The 25288-nt window shown below is 39.4% G+C and overlaps 1 protein-coding gene and 2 pseudogenes across 12 annotated transcripts in view; 2 read left to right on the plus strand and 1 right to left on the minus strand.

Moving 5' to 3' along the window:
• The window catches only part of ECHDC1 (ethylmalonyl-CoA decarboxylase 1), a 50857-nt gene extending 39654 nt beyond the window's left edge, over positions 1 to 11203 (minus strand). For 2 of the 12 annotated variants that reach the window (XM_073022450.1, XM_073022449.1), the window contains exon 1: positions 10606 to 11011. Coding sequence is in view for 2 of the 12 variants with exons in the window: in XM_038000944.2 (XP_037856872.2) it covers positions 9992 to 10007 (16 nt within the window). In the remaining 10 variants the exon portion in view is untranslated. Of the gene's footprint in view, positions 1 to 331; positions 370 to 9192; positions 9269 to 9991; positions 10105 to 10178; positions 10573 to 10605 lie in introns of those variants that run through there. The other 10 variants (XM_073022447.1, XM_008007126.3, XM_038000943.2 and 7 more) reach the window with 10 other exon arrangements.
• A 5291-nt stretch (positions 11204 to 16494) lies between these two features.
• LOC103240407 (14-3-3 protein zeta/delta pseudogene) lies at positions 16495 to 18862 on the plus strand (annotated as a pseudogene).
• Positions 18863 to 21780: 2918 nt separating this feature from the next.
• LOC140713243 (large ribosomal subunit protein uL18 pseudogene) lies at positions 21781 to 24666 on the plus strand (annotated as a pseudogene).
• Positions 24667 to 25288: the final 622 nt, after the last annotated feature.

A 25288-nucleotide genomic window follows, 5' to 3' on the forward strand; every position in this document is an offset into this window, starting at 1 on the left:
TTCATTTTTCCCTCCTTCTCAAACCAAATAATTCACAAAGCATATCATTTCAGTATATATCACTGAGAGATAATGGCATAATTACAGTATATTTATTGTGTTCCAATACAATAGGAAAGCTTAGAAAAAATGCTGCTGTGTATTTTGCACCATCTCCTGCCTCCAGGTAGTCTTTTGCATCACATGCTTCTTCATTCTCCAACTCTTAACTTTTTCAAAATCTAAGAATAAATATAGTCCAAGTGTCCCTTTGGAAACAGCCTCTATGCAGAAATGCTACAAGAGCAATCCCATTCTCTAACAGAAATTTTATTCTTAACATTATTCTTACCTTCTGCAATGCTTTCAGGCAAAAAGCTGGAAAGGGTCCTAAGAAAAATGGGAAGGGAAATACGAATGTCTGTGTGGTTTTTCTGTTCCCCAATGTTCTGTCACTCCTCTCCTCTTACTCTTTTACCTCCTGAGTAATCTCTTCTCTGCCCATAAGCTTTTCTTGCCCTACTTAAACATTATTGTTGATACAAGACTACATTCAGAAAAGGATACAAAATATAAGTTACAGTTCAATGAATTTTCACAAGGTGAATGCATTCTAGTAAATAGCACCCAAATCAAGAAACAGAAGATAACCTGAACTTCACAAGATTCTCTGTGTCTCCTTTCAGTCAAAACCCCTCAAGTAGGCCGGGTGCGGTGGCTTACGCCTGTAATCCCAGCACTTTGGGAGTCCGAGGCTGGTGGATCATGAGGTCAGGAGATCAAGCCCATCCTGACTAACATGGTGAAACCCCGTCTCTACTAAAAATACAAAAAATTAGCTGGGCGTGGTGGCGGGCACCTGTAGTCCCAGCTACTTGGAGGCTGAGGCAAGAGAATGGCGTGAACCCGGGAGGTGGAGCTTGCAGTGAGCCGAGATCGCACCACTGCACTACAGCCTGGGCGACAGAGCAAGACTCCCTCTCAAAAAAACAAAAACAAAAACAAAAACAAAAAAACCCTCAAGTAAAAGTAACTTCTTGACTTCTAATACACAAGATTACTTTTGAACTTTATATAAATTGAATACTATATATTGTGTGTCTGGTTTCAATTTTATTAACATCCATTAGTGTTATGTGTAATCAGAGTCTAAATAGCCCATTATTCTCATTGTTGTATTCTATTTGTGAACACAAAATATCTGAGACAGGTCTCATCGCAACCAATTCAGAATGTTTATTTTGCCGAGGTTAAGAATGCGCCCAAGACACAGACTCAGGAGGTTCTCACCACACGTGCCCAAGGTGGTCGGGGTATGACTTACTTTTATACATTTTGGGGAGACATGGGACATCAATCAATATGTGTAAGATGTACACTGGTTCTGATGGAGGTAAGACAGGACAACTCTAAACTTCTAGGGGGCAGGGTGGTGGTGGGGAGGGGGCAGGAGGTGGATGTAGGCGAAGTCTTCCAGGTCATAGGTAGATAACAGACAAAAGGTTGCATTCTTTTGAGTACCTGATCAGCCTTCTACTGAATACACAGTTTAGTCTGGCTCAGTGAATCTGCATTTTCACATAAACAATAGGGCAGAGGAAGTAATCAGATGTGCATTTGTCTGAGGTTAGCAGAGGGATGACTTCCTTTTTGCCGGCAGGGGAGGGGTGTTTGAGACAGTCTCTCCTTTGTCGCCCAGGCTGTATTGCAGTGGCACCATCTCCACTCACTGAAACCTCAGCTTCCCAGGTTGAAGCGATTCTCATGACTCAGCCTCCTGAGTAGCTGGGACTACAGGCATGTGCCAACATGCCCAGTTAATTTTTCTATTTTTTGTAGAGACAGAGTTTCGCCATGTTGGACAGGCTGATCTCCAGTTCCTGGCCTCAAGTGATCTGCCCACCTTGGCCTCCCAAAGTGCTGGAATTACAGGTGTGAGCCACCACGCCCAGCCCAGAGGGATGGCTTTCTGTCCAGCACCTATGAACATAAGCTATCTGTTTAAATGTCAGAGTGAAATTCAACAGAAGTTAGTTTTAGGGTAAAGATTGTGAGGATCGCAAGGAATTTCTTTGTGGGCAAATTGTGAAGGAGGTATGTAGCTGTTATCTTTTCAGCCATCTTATTTAGGAATAATATAGGACTAAGGTTTGCCTGATGTAGTTCCCAGCTTGACTTTTCCCTTGGCTTAGTGATTTTGGGGTCCTGAGGTCTATTTTCCTTTCACATATTATATAAATATACCACAGTTTATCTATTCTAATCTTAATAGACATTTGAATTATTTCTAGCTTTTGGCATGACTATAGAGTAGTTATTCTGAGGTACATACTTTGTGACACTAGTGGCTACAGTACTGAATACATAAACGGTACTTAGTAGATAATGAGGGAGAATGTAGGCAAGTAAAAAAAATAACTCATCAGGCAGTCAAAAGGAATGCCACAAACTTGTTTTATAGCTTTAAAAATGTATCTACTATGTGAGTTATAAAATGGTATCAAAAACTGTCAGAGAACATGCCTCATAAAGGTTACAATACAATATCCCCTTTCCACTTTAAGTCACGTGGCCTTCAAGTGACATTTTTACCAAAGTGTTTCCAATGAATACTTACCTGAACACATAGTGGGATGTAATCTCCTCAAACAGATATATTTCAAAAACTTGAGAACAGTATTTCAAAACTTTAACAACTAAGGTGGCTTGTAACTACAATATTGAAGATACCAAGACATTTCTTAAATCTCCTCAAGGAGATTGAAGTGTAACTCAGAGAAATCGTGACCTAATACACTATATTTTAGATTGACAAAAAAAAGTAGCGAGATGCTTGTCATCTTAAAAAATGATATCTAAGAATAAAAACTGGATGTTGTTTTTCCAAAAAAAGAAAGGTGTTCTAACTTGCCATCATGTCTTTGATGGGACCTGCTTTTAACTGTCATAATTTTATTCTATCCCTTAATTTCAAATTTCTTATCATCTTTCTTTGTATCCTCCCTCCCTCCCTCCCACTGAAAGTCACCAGTTGCCAACAGCTATGGTTACCGAATAAAGAATAATGAAAGCACTGGGTGACTTACTTAATGAATTGTGATTAATAAGGTTTGGGTCAATGTGATATACAAAACTAATAAGCAACTAATAAGGAAAGTCAAATGTTACAAGTTGCAAAATATCTAAATATTTAGTATTTTCAATACTTTAATGCCTTCATCTATGGCAATTCCATACTTCTTTTCCAAAACTCATATAGTGTAACTTATGCAACATCCTTCCATCCCATCACCTGTTCTGTCAAATTAGAAAATGACATTAACTGATTCTACGGTATTAACAGATTTTAAGGTATCTAAGGCCTCCTGAAGAACTAGAAAGCTAGAGGGAACAATGATCAAACATGATTTTGCAACATTCCAGGATATTTTCAGTTAACTCAAGGGACCTTGCAAGATTTTTAAAATAAACTTCAAAATAAAAGAATCTAATTAGAATATGGAAATGTTTACTGACACAATGAAGGCAGAATGAAAGCTTATATCACAGATGTTCTCACCACCTAATTTAGTGCAATAATAGGTACTTTACCAGTACTATATAAAATTACTGGGCATGCAGAAGAATGAGAGGATACTGTGAAACTAAATAAAATTTTTAAATGCCAAAAATTACTGCCATATATTTAAATAATAAATTATTTAATTTTAAACAAATGATTCATTTGAATAATGTTTCTGCAAATATGATTTTCATTCACTGAATATTATTCCCCATATTTAACTTATCTCTTTCCCTTATATAGCTCCATTACCCAAAACTGTAGTCTGGTTCAAAGACCTATTCCCCTGCTTTCCCAGAGGGAAGTAAAAGTTCTGTCTATGGAAAGGAAGCATTTCTGAAATTATTATCATTAGTTATCTACCATTATTAGAAAATGAGCTATCCTGGTCAAATAAACTCTCTCTCTTTCACTGGAAAGCAAAACTTTCCTGGGCAAGGACAAATTCTTTTGTTGAGAGTTTTCTTGCTCTAAGGCACACAGAACTGTATTTTTAAATATTTTACCCTGAAGGAGAAATAAAGTGATAAACATAGAAAATTCAGGTCTATGGAAAACAGAAGGCGGGGGGGGGGGAAGTTTTATAAATAAAATGTTATTACCAATTACAAAGTACGAAGTGGTTATGAGAAAAACACCAGGGATTTTAGACACTTTCTAAGTTATCACTCAAATGTAAATATCAAGTTACCTCAAAATCTCTTAGCTAGTGGAAGAAACCTAAACTAAAAATTTCAGACATTATTGAGAAATGCCAAGCAATGTGGCTTGAAACAAACTGGTTAATCACACTGAGGACTAAGCTCTGATTTTTTAATCTTGCCCAAATTCCCACCTAAGGGGGCTGGGGAGTCATGCCCTACAAATGATAAATTCTCATCAGATGGGTTTTATTTGACCCTATATATTGTGACTTACTTTTCAATCTGACTCTGGCATAACATTATGAGACAACAAGAAAATATTTAACTCCTAAATATATTTCCTTGCCATACCTTGAAATTGCCCTGCAAAGTTTCTTATGGGAAAAATGCACATTCTATAGAGCATCTCCTTCCCCCTTTGTTTTCCTTGCTTTCTTTCCAGATGCAGGAGATAATCAACTAAGAGCCAAGCACCCTTCTAGGTCTGACAAGAAACATTTTACAGCTTGCTCTCTCTCTGAAGTCTGCTGAGATTCCTCTCCCCAAAAAAACTTGGTCTCCACAACCCTTTATCTTTAACCTGAACATTCCTTTCTATGGATCCCAGTCTTTAAACAAATTCAACCAACTGTCAACCAGAAAGTTTAAATTTACCTATAGCCTGGAAGCACCCCCACTTTAAGTTGTCCCTCCTTTCTGAACCAAACCAATATATTTCTTAAATGTATTTGATTGATGTTTCATGCCTTCCTAAAATATGTAAAACCAAGTTGTACCCTAGCCACCTTGGGCACATGTTCTCAGGACCTGAGGGCTGTTATAGGCCATGGTCACTCATATTTGGCTCAGAATAAATCTCTTAAAATATTTTACAGAGTTTGACTCTTTTCATCAGTAACACCTATATTCTCATGGCAGGATGTATTTATTATTAAGTTTATGTTTGTAATCTCCATTCATAACTATAACCCTCCTATACTCAACCACTATTCTTTCTGTTTCACCTCCCCTTTCACTACCCTTAGACCGAAGTTCAGTGGTCAAAGTCTGTGAGAAAAATAGGAAAAACAAAATATGTCATTCAAAATAAGTTCTGAAGCTCCCTTTACCTTTTTAAAGGCAAAAGTTTAAAAATATAGTAACTGGATTAGCAATTAAGACAAATATTTTAAAACAGGATGGTATTCTTTATTGGATTATTTAAACTAGGTAAGTAGACATTTAGCTGCATTCTCAGAAATAAAAACAGTTATTAGTTTCTTGGCATATGGACCATTAAATTTACATTTATATGTAGACTTTTCTGGTCAAGAAATGGGATCCAAGTGTATAGACACATATGCATATGTTAAGAGCATTTGGTGAGAGGTAGTTCTGTAGCAATTCAACAGCTATTTATTGAATTCCTATTAGTGATCACCCCATTGTTAGCTATTTCAGAGAGAAACAAAATATCTTTAAAAGTCTGCAGTTTTGTCAGAGAAACAAAATATTCACACATAAAGCAAAAATAACTCAAATATCTAATTGAAAATAGAGCAAAGTCTCTCCTTTTATTGAGCTCTACTAGAGAGTTCCATTAAACTTAATGTATAATCTTAACTTCATAAAAGGATATCTTTTTTTTCCACCAGTAAACTTTTATCATGTAGTCTAAGGATTTTCTTTAGGTACAAATGGATCCAATAACATTAAATCAGTGCATGGAATTATGATGCTTTATTGCCTTTCATTCTAATTTTTAAAATTCTAAGCAGAAGTACAACCAAAATCAAGCAACATACCAGCTCTGCTAGGGAGTAAAGTACATATCAAATGTATATACTCACATACACATATATAAAACCAGAATTATCCTACATATGCGTAACTAGAATTTTTATGGTTATGAAACAGTGCAATACTAGTGTTTCACAGCTATATATTACTTCTATAACAAATGACTTTTGTTCACTGAGTTGAAATTTATGTTACATTGCATTTCACCAGAAAGAAAAGAAACACAGATGTGAAGAATGAAGAAAAATATCAGTTGAGTCACCTAACCAGTGCTGAAAAGGTTAAGTTTCAGAATACGGGTATATTCTACTTCTTAACCTAGATAATGTCATCCACAGTTATTTAGTTTGTTGTTCTTTAAACTCATCTTATACATTTTACTCTCTATATATGTGTGCTACATTACATTTACTTCTCAGGAAATATTTTCTTCCTGTCCAGGAATTCCTTCCAGTCTCCTAAACTGCCAGTTGCAAAACTAGTTTCTTAAGAACTCTGCTTTATATATTGCATCAGTAGCCACTGACAATAATTACAACCTATAGATGTCTGAAATTTCTTTGTTGACAAGTCTGGCAGCTAAGCAAGGGTCCTTATTAAAGGTAATGATATTTCTTAAAAAATCATGCACAACCAGAAAACGTAACAGAAAGGTACATATGAGATAAGCTGTAGCATTTTAGGGGTGGTCAGGACAGGGACTGCATCTTACTCACAGCTCTTAACACAGAATTTTACATTAAATTTTTGTGGAACTTAATGACACATATTGTGGTTATTACTATATAGGTAATACGGTACCTAGTCATCATTTTCTAAACTAAAGATAAAATCTATATTTACAAAATAAGAAAAAGAGAACTATTTCAGGCCGGGCGTGGTGGCTCACGCCTGTAATGCCAGCACTCTGGGAGACCAAAGCAGGCAGATCACCTGAGGTCAGGAGTTCGAGACCAGCCTGGCCAACATGGCGAAACCCTATCTCTACTAAAAATACAAAAATTAGCCAGGTGTAGTGGCACACACCTGTAATCCTAGCTACTCAGGAGGCTAAGGCAGGAGAATAGCTTGAACCCAGGAGACAGAAATTGCAGTGAGCTGAGATCGTATCGCTGCACTCCAGCCACGGTGACAGAGTGAGAGATTGTCTCAAAGAAACAGAAAGAACTATTTCACTTTTGGGTTCTTTAAAAATGCAAACCCAGGGGTGTAGCTACAAGTGAGGGTATCATAGCCAAATAATCTTTCACTGGCCTCTGGTCAGCTTGCCAAAGAGCCGCAACTTCTCCATCGCTCCTCGCTGAGGAATCTCTGCTCCTCTTCAGAAAAGGAGGGCAAGAGCTCCTTGTCTGGTTTTATTCATATTTACAAAACGGGTTTGTATGCAACATAATCTCTACTGCATCACTAATAAAAATATTAACACTTTTTAAGAAATGAGGTTAATAGCCGGGCACAGTGACTCACGCCTGTAATCCCAGCACTTTGGGAGGCCGAGGTGGGCGGATCATGAGGTCAGGAGATCGAGACCATCCTGGCTAACACGGTGAAACTCCGTCTGTACTAAAAATACAAAAAATTAGCCGGGCGTGGTGGTGGGCGCCTGTAGTCCCAGCTATTCAGGAGGCTGAGGCAGGAGAATGGCGTGAACCCAGGAGGCAGAGCTTGCAGTGAGCCGAGGTCGCGCCACTGCACTCCAGCCTGGGTGACAGAGTGAGACTCCGTCTCAAAAAAAAAAAAAAAAAAAAATGAGGTTAATAGACAATACAAAGTCATTCTACATATCTATATATAATACATATTTTATAAGGGTCTGGTTAGTGGTATTCTTCCTACTTTAACTATTTGAACAGATTTTTCTCACAAGGCTATTAGGTATTATGAGTTAAGGATAACCTGACACACTTCCTATAACTTTCTCAGAATGAGAGGCAATTTACCCAGTACGTATTGAGATAAGACTTGACTTAATGTGTCCCTCCCTTCTGCATTCTATTTACTGAGGCAACAAAGGGAACTTGCTTTCTCCCTCTCTCCCTTTCTCCCTCCTCTCTCCTCTCTGCAACCTATGGCTGCCTTCAATTTGGGAAGTGTCCCATTCCCATTCTAAGAAGGCCAAATAGACTAGAGCTCAGGGTTCCTTAGGAATGCTTCTAGTCTAGGGAAGCTGTCAAGGTCACGTACCAGTTCAGTTAATAAACCTGGAAGGCCTACATATTCAGAGTCAAATATAGTATGCCTGGGCGCTTTTGCCTAAAATATGCCATTAATCAGGTATGAAGATACAATTCAATGAAGGAGATCCATGTGGAGCAGAGGCCCTAATTTCCACCTTGATAATATCTTCAGAATAAAAGTGCTAAAGAAACCTGATAAGGACATAGATGGTTGCTTTAAAAAAAAACCTTTTTTTTTTTTTCTTTTTGCCTGTCTTCCATAATCCTGTTTAGGGGAAGAAACAAGGAGTTAATCTAGAAAATAAAGAGTAGGGACTTACAAAAGCATTAGCATTTTGTGGGAAAGTAGAATCAGTAAACAACATATCTTCTGCTCTCATTGTAAAGGGGTCTGTCTGCTCTGTCTTGATACATTATCCCTCACCAACATCAACACTACAGCATTTAGTATGAATGCCATCAGATATCCTTTTATCCTCAAATCATCAAAACATTAAATATTTATGTAATAGTAGTATTTTGTCTCATTAGTCATCTTTGAACTATCACCGAAATGCCAATTTTTCCAAGAAAATCTTATAATACTTCACGTTTCCTTTCACTATTAATTCCATATTTTCTCTCTTCTCTCATTCTATTCTCTCCCACTACCGTCTCTGCTTTTCTCTCCTCCTCTTACATTCCTTGTCTGTGCCAGAAAAACCTGAGAACACTGCTTGAGCCTGCTAGATTCACTGACCCCAAGTTTAGAAATCCAATTCTAAAAATTTTATAATAGCCTATTATGTATACTTTCATCCTAGTTCTAAATTCAGAGACTATCTTAGACAAAAGCTCAGCGATGAGATGACAAGGTGTTAGTCATTATTAATCTACTATAGAATCTAATAGTACAAAGTGAACAGAGCTTAAGATTCAGGTTCTGTAGAAGCATGTAGTTAAACGATTGGTATTTTGGATTTCTTCCAGAATCACAGGAAGATGAAAAGGTTCTGAGGCATTTACAATTTTATAAGCTTTCTTCGGGGTAAAACTTATGTTTAAAACTTGCCAAGCAGGATGTCTTGCAGCCCGCAGCCCCACCACAGAGAAGATTCGGTGCAGCTGAGCAGCTCACTACCAAGCCACTGAAAAGAGGAAAGAAAGCCCATCTGAGATCAAAGGTCGCACTTTCCAATTTTTTCAAGTTCTGCAAAAGTGATCTGTTCCCCCTTAGTGCACAGGAAATAAGTGAGATGTTCTCTTAAAAGCCCTTACCTATTTCACCTTATATTGTAATCACTAAATCCAGAAGACTAACGCAAACTCATACTTAGAAAACAATTAGCCTAGAGCACGCAATAGAAATCAGAAGCATTTGATTTCAGACTGTCTGTATATCGCCTGTTTTTAAAAGTTCTGATTCGGTTGTAGGCTGTCATAATATAAACTACCTTTGAAGGTTCATTACATGCCACCCACAACTCTCTCCCTCACACAGGCAAAATGCACAACTTTCAGTTCCTGAAATCCTTCTGATTTTTTCGCCATTTCAAGCTTTCGCATATGCGATCTCTCTTCCCGTTACATTTTTGTCTCCCTCAGAGTAACTTCAAATCATCTCCTCTAACATAGGACTACATAAAGTCCCCTTATTGTCTGCTCTCACAATATCTGTATCTCTCATCACCACTCTCTCACTCTTTGCTGTAATTAGTTTTTTAACCAGTTCTTCCCATTAGTCTTAGCTGCAAGAGGGTATTTGCAGTGTCTAACGATAATTTTCTTAAGCCTAAATTCCATACAGGGACTTAAGAATCTGGCCACAAATCAACTCTCCAACTATCCTGTTTATTAATCTCACCACTCACCCTGTCTCAACGCCATGCTCCTTCACAGGCTGGCTTCCCTTCCTGGAATGTTAATCACTGCAGTAATCTCAACTGATTATACGGTCGCCTTTCAGGCCAGAACCCAATAAGAAATCAAGAAAGGATCACCCGTTTTATTACTGCGCTCCTCCCCCGCCCTCGTAGATTTCACAAATACACTTCTCACCACAAGCTTGTCTCTCCCAAGAGAACGCTAGTTCTTCGAAAGGGGTCCTTTGTTTTTCTTGCCCTTGTCCAGTTCCTCTGCGTACCTCTAGCACCTAAAGCAACAGCTGCTATACAGGAGGCTCCCAGATGTGGAACAGAGAAAAGAACGGAGTGTTTATTTAGATGTTGCCTGAAGTCCTTAACAGCCCCTTCAACCTATAACTTAATTGTGGTTTTAATCCCCTACACGTGTAACCCCCGTATGTGTGCGCAGCGTTAAAAGGATTACTGCAGCTCAAAAACTGTCCAATGAAAAAACCTCTACCAAAATGGAGTTGCTCATCTTTCGTTCTTGAAAAGTTGGCGGCACGATACAGGAAAAGTTTTAGTTAAGCAAGACAATTTAATACATAAAAGACAATTACAGAAGTCACAGGGAACATTACCTAACTTAGCACAGGGCCTCGAATGTACTCCGAAATTAAATCAATGTGTAGAAAGCAAGCCTCCTTATGCTTTTGAAAGTGTAATCTCGCGATCTCGCGGCGCGCTCTGCGAAGACCGATTCATCTCTTCCCCTAGCCCTTCTTCCCCGCCCGGCGTACAGTCCGCCCGTGGCGCTTAGCACCGCGTTTCCACGTCCAGCAGGTGGCAGGCCTGCGCGGCGCTTGCAAGGGACAAGCCGCAGAGCCGGCGAGGCTCGCCGTCTGGGACACGTTTGGAGAAGCGAGCGCTACAGTCCATTCCACGGCGACATTTTAGGATTCTCCCACTAACAACACTAAACTGAAGCGCTAAGGCCAACCTTTACGACCACGTAGCCCCGCAGGCCGCAGCGGTGACTTCCTTTTCCGCTACCTTACACACGCTCTTCCGCTTTGCGTGTCTTTGTTTCTGCTCCCACCGGGAACCTCCTCCGCGCCTGTCCTCCGTTCCTGTATGTCCCCTCCTCTTCTCCGCGTCGCCGCCTTTACTATCCCACGCTCCTTTTCCTTTCTCCAAGGACTTTATCCTGTTCCCCTGCCGGTTCCCGTGACCCCGGAAATCCCGCCTCTGCCGCGAGGCTCCCCCTTTCCTGCAGCCGTATCGCTCCCCCTAGTGTCGCGAGTGAGCCCGGGTGGGCGGTCTCCTATTGTTCTTGGCTTTGAATTTTCGCTTTTGCAGCACAGGGTTAGGGCTGGGAAGGAGGCTGCTGAACCGTGCTTGTTTTGGCTCCATAAACGTGGGAAAAAGGGAAGGCAAGGAAGCCAGTGTAGGCAAACAGCGAGAGGGGAGAGGACAGAAAGGTACCGCAGGTCGACCCTTTTTAGATCTCTCATCCGAGTTATTGAGGGGAATGGGTATTTAGCCAGTTTTTTGTGTTTTTGTTTGTTTGTTTTTTGTTTTTACCCGAATACCTAGTGTGTGTCCTGAATGTGTGGATGTGACGAGGTGTCTGTAAAGCTCAGTAAGTGTAAAATTCCGTGCCAATAGAGTTTGTATGCCTCAGACAGGAAGTGCTTTGGAAGATCCTTGAAAGGGGAGGTCATTTTACGCCCATATTGAGATCGTTTTGTCAGAGTCGTGGGACTAAAGGTAGACTTTAGGTAGTCGATGTCAAAAATAAGCGCAGCTGGACGTTAAAGCGGTGAAAACATTTGTTCAGTTAACTACTGACAGGAAAGAGCTGAGCACTATTTCGATTTGTGCAGAGGTGACCTGGGCATTTTTAAAGGGGCCTTTTAAAAGGAGAAAGGGGATACACGGGCTGTCAGTAGAGAAAGTGAACCTACAGAGTTGTTAGTGTAAATGTGATTAGGCCAGCTGTGTGTGTGTGTTTCAACAGTTACCGCAGGATTGTATCCTCCTACGGAGGATTTTATCCTTCTTGATTACATTTCCAGGGAATGGCTCTCTGGTCCTTGAGAGAGAACTTCTGAGTAGCAAGAAATAAGTATTTACAATTGTAGGCCCTTTAGTAAATGTTCTAAGAAAGGGATGTCAGAGACCTGTTATCAGTTCTGTGCTGGTTACATCACGTGGTTCAGCTTACTGAGGCAGTCGTCCTGGGCACAGGACCTTATGCTGCTAAAACTGTGCTAGAGTTTGGTCAAATCTCTGAGCGCAGGGGTTTCGATGGAACGGCCACGTGCCTGGAGTTCTGCAGTGGTCATAGGTATGATTTGAATAAGTGCAGGAAATATTCTAGTGGGAGGAACAGAATGTGCCAACGCGCCGAGCAGAAAGGATAAAGTTTTACGTTACAGAGATATATATCATAGGGTATAAGTGGGAACCCAGTTTGGACTGATTGGAAGAAGTCATTATTAGAAGTACCGTATTTAATTCCAGTTTGTTATATAATGAGCACCTTAAGCCATTACACTCTTGGACAGGAAAGTCGCTTGATTAAATGATAATTTGGGAGAATTTATCATTTTGCAGAGTGAGTGAGGATGATTAGGTATATGATTTATGCTGTAAGTATGTATATGATTATGTGATACTACAGCCTTCCAGGGTGGAAGCTGTAGATAAGACGGCTTAACTGTTGGACGTGTTTGTGAACCTCCCTGATAAGTAGCTTGCTTAAGTAAATAGAAAAAAAGGGTGAAATTTGTTTGTTGAATACTATCTCGTGCCTTGTCTTTTTTCCAAGGATTTGGTTACTTGCCAGTTCTCAATTATATCTCCTCAATAAGTACTGACAACAAGTTGAGATAAAATGTGTAAAAAAAATTACATGAAAGCTATTAAAAGAGGACCAAAGCCCAGTAGGAATTTGGAGGTGGGAAAAAGCTTGGCAGCTGGTGAAAATTCCAGGAGGGTGGCACAAAAGACATATTTTCAGTACTGTAACTATTTAATAGGCTAACAGATAAAATAGCATATTTTTTTACTCCCACTTAAGTAATGCCTATTCACCCACAGCTGTAGGAGTATAATTGGAGACAGATGGGGATCCGCAGGGAGGTATATGTTCAGTGGTGTTAGGCAATACACCAAAATAATAACTTCTGTTAATATTGGTTTGTATTTCATGCAATTCCCCCCAATACCCATATGTGCATTAGTAATTAACTCTTATAAATTGGAATAGACTTTGAGACTAAACAGAAAAGATATTTAAGCATCCTGAGAAGACAGGCAGATGGGATCTAGGAGGGCTGAGACCAAAATATCTGGTACTTACTCTGCATACCATGGAGAAAGAGGGAAAGTTTTCTAACCCAAGATTTAGTCTTCCTCATTTAAACAATTTTCCTCCAGTAATATTCTCAGGGCTCATTTATATGTATAGCATTTCGGTTTACCTGCACATACCACTTAGTATGAAAATACCTTTCACTGCAATAAACATTGCGCTAAACTGCAAACTAGAGCTTAATGTACCGTAGTGCTTCATTGCAGAGCCACTGAGAAGAGCTATAGTATCTCTGATGGCTGTGAATTTAGCCCATGGGCACTCAGAAAATTTACAGAAAAATTCCTATGCCTTAGCTGAAGTGTGGAATTAGAAAGCTGCAAGACTTGGCCAGACACGGTGGCTCACGCCTGTAATCCCAGCACTTAGGGAGGCTGAGGTAGGTGGACCACCTGAGGTCAGGAGTTCAAGGCCAGCATGGCCAACATGGCGAAACCCCGTCTCTATTAAAAATACAAAAATTAGCTGAGCGCAGTGGTGGGTGCCAGTAGTCCTAGTTACTCTGGAGGCTGGGGCAGGAGAATCACTTGAACCTGGGAGGTGGAGATTGCAGTGAGCTGAGATTGCACCACTGCACTCCAGCCTGGGCAACAGAGTGAGACTCCATCGCCCTCCCCCCACAAAAAAAATCACATAGGAAGACATCAAAGGAGGAAGAATGGAATAAAGAAATTACAAAGTAGTCAAAAAGACAATTGTAATTCCTTATCTATCAATAATTACATTAAATGTAAATTAAATTCTCCAATCAAAAATAGAGTGGTTGAATGGATGCAAAAACAAATATTCAACTATATACTCTCTCTAAGAGTCTTCGTTTTAGCTTTAAGGACACATATAGTCTGAAAATAAAGAGATGGAAAAAATATTCCGTGTAATCAGTAGCCAAAAGAAAACAGGGATGCTAAATTTATATCAGACAAAATATATTTTATATCAAAAAGTTTCACAAGAGAAAAGGTCATTATAAAATGATCTAGGGGTCAATTCACCAAGAGGATGTATTAATCATAGATTCATATGTGCCCAATATCAAAGCACTTAAATATATAAATCAAATATTAGCAGAACTGAAGGAAGAAATGGACAGCAATATAATAATAGTAGGGGACTTCAACATCTTATTTGCAACAATGGATAGATCATCTAGACAGAAAATAAAGAAACAGCAGAGTTGAATAACATGGTAGACCAAATAGAACTAAGAACCATACAGATTATTCCATCCAACACTAGTGGAATACACATTCTTCTTATGCGCACGTAACATTATTCAGGATAGATCCTGTGTTAGGCCACAAAACAAGTTTTAGCACATTTAAGAAGCTTGAAGTCGTGTCATGTAACTTTCTCTTTTTTTTTTTTTTGAGATGGAGTTTCACCCTTTCGCCCAGGCTGGAGTGAAGTGGCATGATCTTGGCTCACTGCAACCTTTGCCCCTCAAATTCAAGTGATTCTCCTGCCTCAGCCTTCCAAGTAGCTGGGATTACAGATGCCCTCCGCCACACCTAGCTAATTTTTGTATTTTTAGTAGATACAGGGTTTCGCCATGTTGACCAGGCTGGTCTTGAACTTCTGACCTCAGGTGATCCACCCACCTCGGCCTCCCAAAGTGCTGGGATTACAGGTATAAGCCACCACGCCCAGCCATGTCAAGTAACTTTTTCAAACACAGTGATATAAAACTAGAAATTAATAACGAGGCAAATTGGAAAATTTGCAAATATATAAAACTTAAACAACACGCTACTGACAACGAATGTGTTACAAAAGAAATTTTACAATAAAAAAAAAATATATTGAGACAAAGGAAAATGAAAAAAATATCAAAATTTATGGGATATAACAAACATAGCTCTAAGAGGGGAGTTTATAGAGACAAATGAATGCCTATAAGAGAAGAGGAAGATCTTGAACAACCTTTCTTGATGCCACAGGGAACTAGAAAAAGAAGAAGCTAATCCTAAAGTTACAGAAGAAAGGAAATAATAAAGATCAGAGCAGAAATAAAGGAAATGGAGATAATAAAAATAACAAATCAAAGAAACAATTGGTTTTTTGAAAACAAACAAAAATTGACAAACTTTTAGCTAAACTATGAAAAAAAAGAAGACTAAAAATTATAAATGAAAGAGAAAGCATATAATGGATACAGAAATATAAAGGATCCTAAGAGCCTATTATAAACAATTATACAACAATATATTCGGTAACCTAGAAGAAATAGATAAATTTCTAGAAATATAGAATCTACCAAGATTAAATCATGAACAGGCCGGTAATGAGTGAGAGGTTAAATTTATAATAAAAAAACTACCAACAACAGCAAAAAAAAAAAAACCTGGGACAAGATGGCTTCACTGGTTAATTTTACCAAACACCTAAAGAAGAATTAACGCTAATTGCTCTTACTCTTTCAAAAAATTAAAGAGAAGACAAGACTTCCAAAGTAATTTTATAAAGCCAGCATTACTTTGTTACAAACGCCAAGGAAGGAAGAAAAGTATAAGCCAATATCCCTCATATTGTCTCAACAAATTAGGTATGGAAGGTTTCTTGGTTTGTTTTCTCTGGCTTATAACAAACTGAAACTGGGTAATTTGTGAAGAAAAGAAATTTATTTTTCACAGTTACAGAGACTGAGAAGTCCAAGGGCAGGGGTTGTATCTGGTGAGTGCCTTCTTGCTGATAGGAACTCTGTACAGAGTCATTCACCAACTCAGGTCATCACATGGGGAGGAGCTGAAGATGATAGCTCAGATCTTTCTTCCTTTTTTGTGAAGCCACCAGTCCTACTCCCATGATCATCTATTAACCCATTAATTCATAAATGGATTAATCTATTCATGAGGGCTCAGCCCCACCTCTCAGTACTGCCACTGTGAGGATTAAATTTCACCATGAGTTTTGGAGGGAAAAAATATTGAAACCATAGCAGAAGGAGTGTATCTCAACATAATAAAGACCATATGTGATAAGTTCACAGCTAATATGTCATATTAAATAGTGAAAAACTGACAGTTTTTCTTCTAAGATCAGGAACAAAATAAGGGTGCCCACTCTTGCCCTTTCTATTCAATATAATGCAGGAAGTCCTAGCCACAGCAATTGCAGGAAAAAAAAAAAAAAAAAAAAAAAGCAGATTGGAAAGGAAGGAGTGAAATTATCTGTTTGCAGATAACATAATCTTGTATATAGAAAACCCTAACAACTCCACCAAATAACTCTTAGAACTAACCCACAAATTCAATAAAGTTACAGAATAAAAATCAACAAGTAAAAATCAGTTGCATTTTTATACACTAACAATGAGCTATCAATAAAAAGAAGTTAACAACAATCTCATTTGCAATAGCATTAGAAAGAATAAAATACTTAAGAATAAATTTGACCAAAGAGATGAAATACCTACACACTGAAAACTATAAAACATTGATGGATGATGTTGAACAAGACACAGATAAATGGAAACATATTTCACTTTCATGGATTAAAGATATTAATATTGTTAAAATGTTCATACTACCCAGAGAAATGTGGAGATTCAGTACAATTCGTATGAAAATTCCAATGACATTTTTTCACAGAAATAGGAAAAGCAATCCTAAAATTTGTATGGAACCATGAAAGCCTCAAATAGCCAAAGCAATCATAAGCAAAAAGGAATAAAGCAAGAGGCATCACACTACTTTATTTCAAAATGTACTACAAAGTTAACAAAAAACAGCATGGTGCTGATATAAAAATGCATATGTAAACCAATACAACAGAATTGAGAGCCAGAAATGAATCTACACATTTTTGATCAATTCATCTTTGACAAAGATACAAAGAAGACACAATGGGAAAAGTCACTCTCTTTAATAAATGGTGTTAGGACAACTAGATAACTGCATACAGAAAATAAAATTGGATCCTTATCTCATACTATATCTAAAAATCAAATTAAAATGGATTAAATACTTAAATGTAAGACATGAAACTGTAAAACTAAGAGGAGAAAAACAGAAAAAGGTAAAAAGGCTTGTTGATATGGATCTGGGTGTGGTTTTTAAAAAATATGACCCCAAAGCATAGACAACAAAAGCAGAAGTAGACAAATGGGACTACATCAAAATAAAAAGCATCTGTCTGCACAAAAAAGGCTCAGTAGAGTAAATAGACCAGCTGTGGAATGGGAGACAATATTTGCAAACCATACTTCTTAAAAGGGGTGAATATTCTAGTTTATAAGGAAATCGAGCCTCCCACTGCCACCACTGCTGCCCCCCAGAGACTACTGAGCCCCCATTGGTCTGCCGCCACGACCCAATCCAGAAACAGAACATCTAATCATGGATAAAAATGAGCTGGTTCAGAAGGCCAAACTGGCCGAGTAGGCTGAGCGATATGATGACATGGTAGCCTGCATGAAATCTGTAACAGAGCGAGAAGCCCAATTATCCAGTGAGGAGAGGAACCTTCTCTCAGTTGCTTGCAAAAATGTTATAGGAGCCCGTAGGTCATCTTGAAGGTCATTTCAATTATTGAACAAAAGATGGAAGGTGCTGAGAAAAAACAGCAGATGGCCCGACAATACAAAGAAAATTGAGACAGAGCTAATAGATATCTGCAATGATGTACTGTCTTTTTTGGAAAAGGTCTTGATCCCCAATGCTTCACAAGCAGAGAGCAAAGTCTTCTATTTGAAAATGAAAGGAGATTACTACCGTTACTTGGCTGAGGTTGCTGCTGGTGGTGACAATAAAGGGATTGTGAATCAGTCACAGCAATCCTACTAAGAAGCTTTTGAAATCAGCAAAAAGGAAATGCAACCAACACATCCTATCAGATTGGGTCTGGCCCTTAACTTCTCTGTGTTCTATTATGAGATTCTGAACTCCCCAGAGAAAGCCTGCTCTCGGCCAGGTGCAGTGCTCACACCTGTAATCCCAGCACTTTGGGAGGCCGAGGCAGGTGGATCACGAGGTCAGGAGTTCGAGACCAGCCTGGCCAACATGGTGAAACCCCGTCTCTACTAAAGAAACCATTCCTACTTGCTGGCCATGTACTTGGAAAAAGGCCGCATGATCTTTCTGGCTCCACTCAATGTCTAAGACACCCTGCTTACTTTGCTTGCATCCCATGAACTATTTCCCTCATCCTATTTACTGCAGCTCATCTCTCCTTAATTGATGAGATTGTGTTTATCTCCCTTTAAAACCTTACCTATCCTAAATGACCTGTCATTGTCTGTCTTTCAAATCCTTCCTCTTTCTCTTCCTCTATTCTCTAAATAATAATGGGGCTAAGTTATACCTAAAGACACTTTTCAAAATATTTCCTCAGTACTTTGCAGAAAACACCAAACAAAAATGCCATTTTACAAGAGGTGTATTTTTTCTACACTTCTTTAGAATGTAAGCTTCTTTTCTACACCTTTTTAGAATGTAAGCTTCTCAAGAGCAGGGACAATGTTTTCTGTATGTTCTGTTGTGCCTAGTACACAGTAAATGCTCAATAAATATTGATGATGGGAGGCAGTGAGTCTTGATGATAAGGGTAAGAAACTGAAATACCCCCCCATAAAAAATTCTAGTATATAAGGAAATCAAATAATAGCAAGAAAGCAAGTAGCCTGATTTTAAAACGAGCTAAGCTCTTGAAAAGACTTTTCTCTAAAGAAAACATACAGATGGCAATATGTATATGAAAAAATGCTCAGCATCACTAATCATCAGTGAAATGAAAATCAAAACCCCAAGAACCTATCACCCCACACCTGTTAGAATGGCTATCATCAAAAACACAAAAAATAATGAGTGTTGGCAAAGATGTGGAGAAAAGGAAACCCTAACACACTGTTGGTGGGAATGTAAATTAGAACAGCCATATGAAAAAATATACAGAAGTTCATGAAAAAATTAAAAATAGAATGATCATATGAGCCAGCATTTTTACTTCTAAGTTTTAAAAACCTATAGTATATACACAAAGAAAAAAAAATGTATTTTCTTTTTTATTTTTTTGACTGAGTCTCACTCTTGTCATCCAGGCTGGAGTGCAGTGGCATGATCTCGGCTCACTGCAACCTCCGCCTCCCGGGTTCAAGCGATTCTCTTGCCTCAGCCTCCCAAGTAGCTGGGACTACAGTTGCCCACCACCATGCCTGGCTAATTTTTGTACTTTTAGTAGAGACGGGATTTCGCCATGTTCTTCAGGCTGGTCTCGAGCTCCTGACCTCCAGCGATCCACCCGCCTCAGCCTCCCAAAGTGCTGGGATTACAGGCATGAGCCACCGGGCTGGGCCATATTTTCTTTATTCAAAGGAAGTAGAATCAGTATGTCAAAGAGATATCTGCACCTTCGTGTGCATTGTAGCATCATTCGCAATAACTAAGATATGGAATCAACCTAAGTGTCCATTGAGGGATGAATGGATAAAGAAGATGTGGTATATATGTACAATAGAATACTAGTTAGGCTTAAGTACTAAAAAATTCCTGTTATTTTCAACAACATGAGGGAACTTGGCAACATTATGCTAACTGAAATAATCCTGGCAGAGAAAGACAATACTGTATGGTATTACTTACATGTGGAATCCAAAGAAGTTCAACTCATAGAAGCAGAGAGTAAAATAGTAGTTACCAGGGGCTAGGGTGGGGGTGAGGTGGAAGAACATGTAGAGATGTTGGTCTAAAGGTATAATATTTCAATTAGGATGAATAAGTTATGGAGATGTATTGTACAGCATGGTGACCATAGTTAATAATGTATTGTATACTTGAAAATTGCTAAGAAAGTATATTTTAAATGCTGTCGCTACACACACACACACAAAGAGAAATATATGCAGTGCTAAATGTGTTGATTACTTTGGCTTAAACATTTCACAATGTATACATATGTTTAAACATCACATTGTACACCATAAATATAAACAATTTTTGTCAATTATAGCTTAAGAAGACAGAGGGGGAAAAAAGACAATCTGTGAAATGAATGAAAACAAAAACCCAGCACAACACAAAAGAGTATGGGATATGGCTAAAACAATGGTTAAAGGGGGAATTTATAACTGTAAATACCTATACAAGAAAATCTCCAATCAATAATAGGACCTCCAATTTTAAGACACTGAAAACAAAACAGTAAACTAAATCTAAAACAAGCAGAAGGAAGGAAATAAGCAAGATTAGGATGTGATATGGGTTTGGGTCCATGTCCCCACCCAAATCTCACCTTAAATTATAATCTCTACATGTCAAGAGAGGGACCTGGTGGGAGGTGATTGTATCATGGAGGTGGTTTCTCCCATGCTGTTCTTGTGATAGTTAGGAAGTTCCCACAAGATCTGATGGTTTTAAAAGTGGCAGTTTTTTCTGTACTCACCAGGTCTCTCCTGCCACCTTGTGAAGAAGGTGTCTGCTTCCCCTTCACCTTTCTCTATGATCATAAACTTCCTGAGGCCTCCAAAGTCATGCAGAACTGTGAGTCAATTAAACCTCTTTGCTTATAAATTACCCAGTCTCAGGTAAGTATCTTTATAGCAGTGTGAAAATTGACTAATACAGAGAATTGTTACTAGGAGTGTGGTCATGCTATGAAGATAACCCGAAAATGTTGAAGTGACTTTAGAACTGGGCAACAGGCAGAGGTTGGAATAGTTTGGAGAACTCAGAAGAAGACAGAAAGATGCGGGAAAATTTGGAACTTCTTAGAGACTTTTAAATGGTTTCGACCAAAATGCTGACAGTGATATAGACAATGAAGTCCAGGCTGAGGTGGTTTTGTTAACTGAAAAGGGGTCCTGATCCAGACCCCAAGAGAGGGTTCTTGGATGTCACACAAGAAATAATTCAGGGTTAGTCCACAGTGCAAAGTAAAAAGCATGTTTATTAAGAAAGTAAAGCAGTGAAAGGACAGCTACTCCATAGACAGAGTAGGATGTTCCTGAAAGTAAGAAGAGGAACCCTTCCACCCTAGGTACAATGCTTGTATATTTATAGGATAAAAATAGCTCTTGGGGAGATGTGCTCTGCTACAAGGGTTTGTGATAAAGGATTAATTTTCTTAATTACTATATTTTATAAGAATCAATATTATTATCTTTAAAGCAAAATTAGGAATGTCCTTGTTCTCCAGATATCAGGATATCTGGACAATCCCAAGTCTGAGTCTGTTTCAATAAACATCATAAATTTGTTCCCTTAACCAAAAACATCTAGAGGCTAGTAACACCTAATTTTCTGGAAATGTAGCCCAGCAAGTCTCAGCCTCATTTTCCTAGCCCTCACTCAAAATGGAGTCGCTTTGCTCGAAAGCCTCTGGCAGTTTTAGATGCAGATGAGGAACTTTTTGGGAAATAGAGCAAAAGTCACTTATGCTATGCTTTAGCAAAGATACAGGCAGCATTTTGTGTCTGCCCTAGAGATCTGTGGAACTTTGAACTTGAGAGAGATTATTTAAGGTATCTGGCAGAAGAAATTTCCAAGCAGCCAAGCATTCAAGATGTGGCCTGGCTGATTCTGAAAGCATTCAGCGATATGCACTCACAAAGAGATGGTTCAAAATTGGAACTTATGTTTAAAAGGGAAGCAGAGGTCTCTGTTCCACAGGATGGGGTTTGTTAAAGTTGTTAAGAATAAGGCCTACTTTGAGAGATACCAAGTGAAATTTAGAAGACGATGAGAGGGTAAAAATGATTACTGTGCTCAGAAATGCTTGGTGATACAGGATAAAAATAAATACAACACACTCAAATATAGGATGATCATTCATGTAACAAAAAGAGGTATCATTTGTCAGATTGCTTATGCCTGTATAGAGGGGGATATGATAGTCTGTGCAGCATATGCACTTGAACTGCCAAAATATGGTGTGAAGGTTGACCTGACAAAGTATGCTGCAGCATATTATACTGGCCTGCTGCTGACCCACAGGCTTCTCAAAAGGTTTGATGTGGACAAGATCTATGAAGGCCAAGTGAAAGTGACTGGCAATGAATACAATGTGGAAAGCATTGATGGTCATCCGGGTGCCTTTACCTGCTGTTTGGATGCAGGCCTTGCCAGAACTATCACTGGCAATAAAGTTTTTGGTGCCCTGAAGGGAGCTGTGGATGGAGGCTTCTGTATCACTCACAGTACCAAATGATTCCCTGGCTATGATTCTGAAAGCAAAGAATTTAATTCAGAAGTACACCAGAAGCACATCATGGGCCAGAATGTTGCAGATTACATATGCTACTTAATGGAAGAAGATGAAGATGCTTACAAGAAACAGTTCTCTCAATACATAAAGAAAAGTATAACTCTAGACATGATGGAAATGTATAAGAAAGCTCATGCTGCTATATGAGAGAATCCAGTCTACAAAAAGAATCCCAAGAAAGAAATTAGAAAGAAGAAGTGGAACCATCCCAAAATGTCCCTTGCTCAGAAGAAAGATTAGGTAGCTCAAAAGAAGACAGGCTTCCTCAGAGCTCAGGAGCAGACTGCTGAGAGCTAAACCAATTTTCTATAAGGGTTTTCAAATAAAGACAATAAACTTATGGACAGAAAAAAAAAGGGGGAAACAGAACATAAAAGTTTGGAAAACTTGCAGCCTAACTATATGGTAGAAAAGAAAAACCCATTTTCTGAGAGGAATTTTAGCCAGCTACAGAAATTTGTGTAAGTAATGAGGAGCTGAATGTTAATAGCCAAGACAATGAGGAATTGTCTCCAGGGCATGTCAGAGATCTTCACAGCAGCCCCTTCCATCACAGGCCCAGAGGCCTAGGAAGGAAAAATGGTTTCCTGGGCTAGGCCCAGGGCCCTGCTGCTCTGCGCAGCCTCAGGATCCAGCACACTGTGTCTCAGCCACTCCAACTCCAGCTGTGGCTAAAAGGAGTCAAGGAACAGTTCAGGGTCATTGCTTCAGAGGATGCTAGCCCCAAGCCTTGGTGGCTTCTATGTGGTGTTGGGCCTGCAGGTGCACAGAAGACAAGAGCGGAGGTTTGGAAGCCTCCACCTAGATTTCAGAGGATGTATGGAAACATCTGGATGTCCAGGCAGAAGTCTGCTGCAGGGTCAGAGCCCTCATGGAGAATTTCTGCTAGAGCAGCGTAGAAGGGAAATGTGGGGTTGGAGCTCCCACACAGATTCTCCACTGGGACACTGCCTAGTGGAGCTGTGAGAAGAAGACCACTGTCCTCCAGGCTACGGAAAGGTAGATCCACTGACAGCTTGCACCATACACCTGGAAAAGCTGCAGGCACTCAACACCAGCCTGTGAAAATAGCCACAGGGGCTGTACCCTCAGAGTCACAGGGGCAGAGCTACCCAGGGCTGTGGAAGGTCACCCCTTCCATCAGCATGTTTGGGATGTTAGAGATGGAGTCAGAAGAAATCATTTTGGAGTTTTAAGATTTAATGAGTGCCCTGACAGGTTTTGGACTTGCATGGGGCCTGTGGCCCCATTGTTTTGACCAATTTCTCCTATTTGGAATAGGAACATTTACCCAATGCCAGTACCCCCATTGTATCTTGGAAGTAACTAACTAACTTTTGATTTTACAGGCTGATAGGTGGAAGGGACTTGACTTGTCTCAGAAGAGACTTTGGATTTGGACTTTTGGTTTAATACCATCATCAGTTAAGACTTGGGGGGACTGTTGGGAAGGCATGATTGTGATTTGAAGTATGAGGATGACACAAGATTTGGGAGGGTCTGGGGTCAGAATAATATGGTTTGGCTCTGTGTCCCCACCCAAATGTCATCTCAAATTATAATCCCCATGTGTTGAGGGAGAGACCTGGTAGGAGGTGATTGGATCGTGGGGGACATTTTCCCCCATACTTTACTCGTGCCAGTTTTCTTTGCACTAATTTAAACTTACTTCAGTTGTCTAAAAGATACCCTAATTGTGAATCCTCTGGGATGCTCACTGTTGTCCCCATGTACACTAAGAATCTCTACAGGGGTTTTTAGTTAGCCTAAGTTTAGCAAATGCCTAGTTACTTTTCCCTTTTTAAATTCACACTTTCTACAGATAGCAAGGTGTTACAAAAGTAGATTACAAACTACAAATGGCAGTTGGATGTTGAACCTAAATTCCACAGAGAGTGAGCGATATACAAGGGGGGACTAACAGATATGATTGTAGAAAGGAGGAAGGGAAGGGTAAACTGCATTGCCCAAGGGGAGACTTCAGAGTTCCTGACTTGCTGGAGAACCTACCCCGAAGTGGAGACACCAAAAAATATTCAGGTGGCCACTTGCCTATTACTGTAGGTGCTGTTCATCAGACCAGGAGTCTGGGAACTCTCAGTTTCTTTGAACAAGAAGGGCTTGAGCAAGGCAGTTTATATGACAGCACATAGGAAGGGGCTTGCAGCTGACTATTAGGAAAATAATACTTTCAACTTTAGGGTAGAAAATGGCAAGACCAATAGTCCCCTAGGGGGAGGGACTATAACCCAGAGTCCTAGAGGGAATGTCAATGCCGGAAACCCCAGAACATTTAGTGGAGTGACCAAAAATACCTATGCTGAAAACCTAGAGTGTCCGAAGTTAAGCCAATGAGTGTTCTCTCACCAAATGCCAAAAACCTTGAGGCACCCCAGGGGTGGCCAAGACTGAACGCCAGACCAAGTTGGGATCACAGAACAATTTGACTCTGGTGTTCTCGAGTCCACACAATGGGGGACCTCTCACAACCAAGTATTCTGCCTTAAACAGTTGCCAAATACAGTTAACAGAAAGTGAAAGCGAACATGACCACAAACAAATGATTGCAATCAAAACATACAGTTTTAGAACTAAAAATAAAACAAAAGAGGAGCAATAAAATGAAGTGAGAGGGGGAAAAAAAAAAAAAAGGAAAAGTGGTGACAAGGATGTGCTTCAGGTAAAAGTTACTGCGGGTAACTTTTAACTGACCACTTAGCCAAAGGCCTTTATTTCCTACCTTACCTAAT

Source organism: Chlorocebus sabaeus, chromosome 13, assembly GCF_047675955.1.
Source record: "Chlorocebus sabaeus isolate Y175 chromosome 13, mChlSab1.0.hap1, whole genome shotgun sequence".
Taxonomy (NCBI): Eukaryota; Metazoa; Chordata; class Mammalia; order Primates; family Cercopithecidae; genus Chlorocebus; species Chlorocebus sabaeus.